We start from the raw sequence: 6,322 nt of genomic DNA on the forward strand, positions 1-6,322 counted from the left end.
CATATCCCACGTTTCCTCTGATATCCATTTCTTTCTCCTGAATCTATGTCCCCTTCCAATCGTACATTCAGCAGTCTCATGCAAAACTTTGTTCACATCCTCCCACATCTCATCTACACTTCTCTCCTCCTCTTCCAACGTTTCCAACACCAAAAACCTATTTCTGCATTCTAATCTGAATTCCTCCTTTTCTTCTCCTTCCCTTCTAAGCTTAACAATATCGTATCTACCAACACCAGATTTTTCCTTCTTCTGATTATTAAGTTTAAACCTTATTTTTGCAATGCTGAGTTGATGGTCACTACCAATATCCGCTCCCCGTTTAACATGAACATCTAGCAGAGAACTTCTATGCCTCCTACTGATAGCGGTGATCAATCTGATTTTTATATTTTCCACACGGTGACACCCAAGTTGTCTTGTGTATATTGCAATGCTGAAAGAGTGTGCCCCCGATGACTAAGTCATTTGCTAGACAGAAGCTTCCAAACCTCACTCCGTTTTCACTCATCCTACTACCAACTCCCATCTTACCCATACATGCCTCAAATCCCTCATTTGAACAGCCCATTACTGCATTAAAGTCTCCAACGCAGATCAAAACATCATGTCTAGGTACCCTTCCTACTCCTTCTTGCAACTTTTCATAAAATGTGTCTTTCCTTTCATCGAGTGCATCATTAGTAGGTGCATAACACACAAACAGACTGATGTTGCCATGATTTGATTTAAACCGTGCGTATAACAATCGCTCATCTATAGGATCCCACTCACATAAAGCCTTATTTGCCTTACAACCCAGCAACAATCCTACTCCCTGATAATGCATTCCGTCCTGTCGGCCAGATATCAATAAACGTATACCATCCTCCAAATCCAACTTATCGACTCCAGTTAATCTAGTTTCTGTCAGAGCACAAATATCAAGTCCGTAATTTTGAAAAACCTTCACTAACTCATCGATTTTACCGTCATGATTTAGCGTTCTCACATTCCAGTTACCAATTTTAATTGTATTTTTTGCATTAACAAAGGAATTAGATTGTAACTGAGGCAACCGTGAGATTCTTAGCACCCCCTGCCCATTTAAGGGCTGCACGGGACTGGGGGCCATTATTGTTCTTTCAGAGTCCATCAAGGTTTCTTTGGCTAACTTCCTGAACACCTCGCCATTGTGTTGCAGTCGCAGTAGGCAGCTAACTTGCCTGATTGTCCACACCCGAAAGACCCAGCTATGCTGTAGCCAGTCACGTGCCGGCATGCTTCCCAGCCATTTCACTCTCAAGGAGTTCCTCTGCCTAAGAAAGCAACCACCCCCCTGCTCCCGAGGGCTTTTGATCTGTGTAGGTAGAGGGCGATCACTCCCTCACTAGCCATATACAGTGTATATACAGTGTATAGGCTACACTCACCATGTTTATTTATTTATTTACATATATAAAACTGAAGATGAGCAGAAGAAGGAAAAACAAATAAAAAATATCCACACACCTGACTACAGGTGTCCTCAGTTCATTACAAATCTGTAACAGTTGGACTTGAATTGCCGTAGGTGGAAGTTTGAGGGAAATCTACAGTATTTGGGAATCCGAGCTGCAGAGAGAACCAGTTCGGGGAATTAATTAATTCTGTTTAACTTAGTCGTGCGATGGTGGTGCCGTGATCTCCATACTCACCCACACCATTGTGAGGCAGATGGCCAGCGTGGAGGTAAACACTCCTGCCCACACCTGGTTGCCCAGAGGATAGTAAAAACTGAGCCAACTGGGTTTTAACACGGGTTTGGCCATAGCGAAACCCATAACGTCCTGGTCGATTGAATATGTGAAGTCCCACCTGTATCATAGATGCGGAGATATTAGGTCATGTACAGCTGGCCACATACGAACCTTGGACAGTGTCAGTGAGAAGTGGATGTCTAACTACAATTTCAGACGTTCATGCATCACAGCTATTTGGTCATCTCAACTAATATTGAACACTTCCGATCATTCATGTCAACAAACATGTGATTATGTCAAGTCTGTCAATTGTACTAAATGCTATACATCTGCTACACATTGATGCTGTCCCAGGTTCATAACTACTGTATGTTGTGAAATGCACGTGTTGTCCCAACTGTTATATATCAGTGGGGAGAAGTGGTCATGGCTTGTATTCTCACTGTATAAGGAGGCTCTCTGACATCTCTTCCTAATCGATTTATTTTGCTTATTATACCTTAATAGACTTACTCGTACATGTAAATCTTTCTAATTTTGCAAAACTTTGCATTAATTACATACAAAAGGATATTAACTAGCCATATCCAAACATAAATCGCTAAGGAGGAGGTGTTAGAGAGCTTCCGTACCCGACAAGAATACGGATTTTGGTGTGGACCCTACCCAACAGTGCCATCGCTAACTATTAGTGATGGAGTTTATCCAGGCTTCCAACTATCATTCTAACACTGGCTAACATGCTGTCATTCACTGTGATACCCTGGACATGATTTCTCTCCGATCTACGGCAGGATTAGTCACTGAGCAAAACCACTGGCTCATGATTGTACTATCTGACTCTCATTAATTCACTGAAAATGCACAGTTGACGTTTTAAGGAAAGTTTAAAATGGTCTATGAAAGTTTAGTGGCCTCAGTACAGAATGGTTATATCGACGTCCTTCTTATTTTTCAGACGGGTAGATATGGATACGTAAAGGAAAGGAGGCTAGTCTGCGTTAGTGGCGGTAAATTATAGCGTAAACCTCAAAAACAGAGAAATGGTTTATCTACTTTGTAGGTCTAAATTTTAAACTAAACGCCTCCCTTTTTCGAAATGAATGGGTAGGGTTATTAAAAGAAAGGAACTTATTCTGTATTATGATGCAGCCTAACTCTTGGCTAATCTATTACAAACTAAATTATCGCCGAAGACGTGTTGATCTAACTTAGGTGGACACAGTTCAGGATGGTTACCCAGAAGTCTTGCTTACGTCTCAAGAAGAATGGGTACGAACGGGTAGACGATGCTGGCAACGAAGGACTGCCTGGCCTCCACCTGATCAGTTACCTGTGGAAACGTACTATAAATGAAACTGTTGAACCTGACATATCAAATTATCCACTTCCATCGAAGATACGTCTTACTGGCTAAGAAGGGTCACTCAATTATTACTTTTTTTTATTCCTGCTGCTGCCAGAATATATTTCGGTTATATTACGCATTTCGAAATTTTAAGGCAAAATATAGGCTTCATAAATCCCTTCAGTACGAGGGGCCCTCCCTAAATAAAGCAAAGTAGACTGCAGATTTAAAAAAAAGTAAGTAAACTACATCATAAGAATAAGGGATGTAAAGTTAAGGGTCTCTTTAATTACTTCATACCACTTTCCGTTTAGGTTATCCCGTGTAATTCTTTTAGGTTACGTGAAATCCTGCACTTAAGCCACTTCAGAAATTCCACCCTGAGAAAAATACATGACCCTTTACCCTTTTGGTCAATACAGAGAATCTAACCATACTGTCATATGGAACTTTAGCTTGTTCTCATCATTCAGGTTACCTCATTTCATTTTGGGTTAATACTGCTCACGTCCCCTTAGCTACATAAAAAGTTTTGCTGGATACAACGTTTTGCTACATAAAACATTGCTGAGCAGCGAGAAACAGATAAAGAAGGCGTCATTGTAGGAAGGAAAATACGAGTAAACTAGATAATGGAACTGTTATTAAGTCTCCTAAATCAATGACATCTTTTTTTTAATTTATCGTTATTTTCGAAAGTAAATGTTCAGTTCAGGAACGGCATTATGAACCGAAGAGCCTGAAAGAAGACTCATATAATCAATTCAATACTAAAAGTTCTTAACTTGAACAAAGTCAGCTGGTGGTTGTGGTAGTCTAATGAGATGTCCTCGGGCTGAAAGACTTATGCCATATTCTCGTCGGTTTAGGAAGCTCCCTGATATCTCTTAGCCGTATATTTCTACATAACTCGTTAATAATAACTTTTGTGTTATTTACATGATCTGGATTGGAAATTAAACAATATAAACAGTATACCGGAGAGTAGCAAGGTGTACTATGCAAAATAAATCGCTAAGGAAAAGGTGCTACGGTGCCTCCTTAACCGAAGTGAATATGAGCTTTAATATTTCAAAAGATTAATGGTATTATAAAGACGATGAACCTGGATAAAATTGTCTGACTGTAGCAACACTCTAATTAACACAAGCAAAAATGCAGAATATGTCCAGGAAAATTTTACTTCCGTTAATAGGACCATATTTTAAACCACTTTATGCACGGAAAGTAAACGGTGCTCGACAGTTTCTGAGTTTTGAAAAGTTATACAAGACGATTAAAGATAAGGAGAATAAGTGCCAAAAGGAAGCATTATTAATGTTGTTTGATACTCTACCTCGTCCCAGTTCCTTGAAGGTAAAATATGGACTGTGAAATTGAGTGCCCTGGCCAGATACATCAGCTGGTTGTAGTCCATGCCGAAGTGTGTGGTGTTGTCGCCCTCCCCTGATGTGATCCAAAAGGGTTCATAGGGAAGAGCTGTAGCGTTCATCCTCATACCATGAAAACTGAAACAACATATAGTTTTTTCAGCACCACATGAGCTTTTTTGTTTCCAATATTCGTTTGCATTCTCATCAGTTAAGGAGGCTTCCTAACACCTTTTCCTTAGCTATTATGTTTTGGATATGGTTGGGTAATACCCTTTTGTACGTTATTTATGCATAGTATGGTGATGTCAGGAGGATTTATGCAAGTTAGAAGAGGACAAAAAGCTGTAAAAAACAAAATGAATCGCTTAGGAAAAGGTGTTAATGAGCTTTCTCAACCGTATGGGATAAGGACCATTTTATCACTGCTGGATAAATATCGGTATTTTTCATATGCTGGTGTCGGGAAAATCACATTGGAAGTATTATCCGGCTTTGCTTTAGTTATCCTCGTTAGGGACAATTGGTAAAATCACAGAACCATACAGCGACCTGCACGGGAAGATTTGTTTTGGTTCTCACTTTCTTTGGTGTGGTTTATACGAATTTCCTGAAACAGCCATCCTTGTTCCATAGCCCCCACATTTTACCTGAATTCTCAGATCGTGTTTGGGAAAGCTGTTAATTATACTTACATAAAATTCCATTATTAGAAAACTGGATAAGCTCAGTGCACTGAAGGCAACTACCGGGACAGATTTTGAACAACAAAAAGAAACACTCTCCCTTCACTACAAACGATACAGTAGATCAGTGATGCCCTATGCCTCTCCGGCGTTAGCTCCCTTCCTATCTAATACCAACTATACACCTTACAACTCATACAGAACCACGCCTGACGGATAAACACTGGATACACGAAAACCACACTCACAGGCCCACTTACACTCTGAAACTTAAGTTCTCCCTGTCTGAGGCTACCTTGATATGACAGGCACTAAATTCTATGCAGCAGGTTTTATCAGTACGCATCGCCCCCATCATTACATGACTGCGACACACAACACATCCAAGCACATGAAGCAGCCACCACGGAAACATTATCAAACCCTGTCTGGAGGTGAGATATTGTTGTAGAGGCTCTACGACAATAGCCCACCTCCAGAAAATCCAACTCTAGCAATGAAAAAACGCATACATACTCATTTCACACACATGGCAATACAACACCTCAATCACAACACCATAATCCAAGCCCCCATCCTGACATCCATCTGTTGGAGGCGTCCTTAAACAGAGTGATCGAGTTCATCTAGCTAGACTTGGAGCAAGATATCATCCAATCCTCCTCAGTTACTAGCTTAGATCTGGGCTGAGTGGAATCATAGATGATACATGCCCAGCTTGTAGACTAGTCTCACAACATACACATAATGGAACACAGCATACCACATGCCACACACACTGACACAACACCGATGGTACCCTATAGAAGAAGTTACTTACCTGCGGCCGACGGGTCTGTCCCACCAGACAGGCCGGGGTTGAGCAACAACAACAAAAAGAACAACTATCGTGGCTTGGGAACATTTTTCTCCTTTTGCAGTATCTTTTCCATAGCTCAGTCATTAAATATGACAGAATTACTACTGCACATTTTTTTTTTTTCCCGAGGGACATCATAGTAACTATTGCTACATTCTGATATCTTTCCACTGTTACAACTTAGCACTAAAGGAGAGATGGCAAATTTTGAAAAAAAAAAAAAAAACTGAAGATAGTATAGTGACATCCTTAAGTTAATTAGAAGCAATGGATTGGGTGGAGAGGTATATTAGTGAGGGGTGTGTGAACTGGAGACAGAGCAGCCTGATGACAAAGGA

The 6,322-nt window shown here is 40.5% G+C and overlaps 1 protein-coding gene across 1 annotated transcript in view; it reads right to left on the reverse strand.

Moving 5' to 3' along the window:
* Positions 1–5,480, reverse strand: part of LOC145393806 (glutamate receptor ionotropic, delta-1-like) — a 47,983-nt gene extending 42,503 nt beyond the window's left edge. The window contains exons 1-4 of the mRNA XM_080267852.1: positions 5,386–5,480; positions 4,406–4,577; positions 2,978–3,054; positions 1,677–1,836 (exon numbers count right to left, since the gene is read on the reverse strand). Of these exons, the coding sequence (XP_080123978.1) occupies positions 1,677–1,836; positions 2,978–3,054; positions 4,406–4,577; positions 5,386–5,480 (504 nt within the window). The remainder of the gene's footprint in view (positions 1–1,676; positions 1,837–2,977; positions 3,055–4,405; positions 4,578–5,385) is intronic.
* Between the last annotated feature and the right edge of the window lie 842 nt (positions 5,481–6,322).

This window comes from Coenobita brevimanus, chromosome 25 (assembly GCF_032717465.1).
Source record: "Coenobita brevimanus isolate Jiangsu-jjx chromosome 25, ASM3271746v2, whole genome shotgun sequence".
NCBI classification, from domain to species: domain Eukaryota; kingdom Metazoa; phylum Arthropoda; class Malacostraca; order Decapoda; family Coenobitidae; genus Coenobita; species Coenobita brevimanus.